General features: G+C 26.9%; 1 protein-coding gene across 1 annotated transcript; it reads left to right on the plus strand.

Moving 5' to 3' along the window:
* Positions 1–796: 796 nt before the first annotated feature.
* Tsp_01338a (putative lipoprotein) lies at positions 797–961 on the plus strand (the record flags this gene model as incomplete). Its single annotated transcript, XM_003377100.1, has 1 exon — positions 797–961. A coding segment is annotated over one exon (165 nt), but the record flags the coding sequence as incomplete, so codon positions are not given.
* Between the last annotated feature and the right edge of the window lie 266 nt (positions 962–1,227).

Consider the following 1,227-nt stretch of genomic DNA (forward strand, 5'->3'; position numbering starts at 1 on the left):
TGCAAAACGTGACAACAAAATAATTTTAAGCAGATCTTGTACGATTCATTGAATATAATTAACTTCATAAATTTAATATGCAAACTGCTATGAACTTAATATGTAATTTAAACTTTAACAAAATACATGCTTATGTTAAAGTATTCATTTAGTTATAATTGCATTTTAATTTATTTAGTTAATGCTTAAAAATGGCTAATACTTATACAGTATATATACTTTATATAGTTAATTGTTTATTATTATGGCTAACTTATATTGTGTATTCTGTTTCAGAAGTGAAATGTAAAATTTATAAAGTAATGAAAAGGCAGCTCGTTAGTAATACAATTATGTTGTGCAAATAAGAAGTGGACATTTTATTTGTCTTCTTTTCTTTAAAATATCGTTGGAAATAGCATGCAGTTTCAAGTGTACTGTACTTTTGCTAAGATAATGCATTTAAAATGCGACTTGGCATTTCAAAAACATTTGAACTTTACCACACCACCAATATATATAAAATAAATAAATGCAACATAGACTGTAAAATCGTAATTAAATAAAAAAATTTGTTCATGAACATTCTAGCTGCTAAGTTTTTATCATCATTATGCATAATTCAATTCATTTTTCATTTTTGTCAAAATTAATAAATTTATTCATCTGTCAAAGCATAATAGTTTAAACTATTGACATCTGCAGATAACTGATCTGACTTGATCAACCATCAACGTTTTCTAGTATTTTTTTAAGCATCTACACATTAATAATGTGAAAGGCAATAATCAGTTTTATTTATATGCTAAAAAATAAGGGACAAAGAGAAAGCACATGAGAATTCACTTGATATTTCAATTCCCAAAATGGCTTTGTTGATGGATGCGCATTTGAGGAAACTAAAACAAAGTGTCCAAATGTTTCGCTTTTATAATTTGATTAGTTCATTCTGGTATTTACTCAATTTCAGTTATAGTAAAAAGTTTATAATTGATCATTATTTCTGAAATTGCCTCCAGAGTGTTGAAGAAAAAGTTTCAGATATTGGAAGAAGATCAGGCTGTTGTATTCAATTATTTTGGCAAATAATCGAATCTCTTTAACACTGCCCTGCTGAGATTAAAAAAACAATTAAGAAAAGACAACATCAAAAAATCTCTTGTTCCGGCATAAAAATCGAAGTTCATTCTCAGAAAAAGCATATGTCATAAGCGCCTCCCAAATTCATCTCCAAAATATTTACATAAA

The sequence above is a fragment of the Trichinella spiralis genome, assembly GCF_000181795.1.
Source record: "Trichinella spiralis strain ISS 195 chromosome Unknown Scfld4, whole genome shotgun sequence".
In the NCBI taxonomy this organism is placed as follows: Eukaryota; Metazoa; Nematoda; class Enoplea; order Trichinellida; family Trichinellidae; genus Trichinella; species Trichinella spiralis.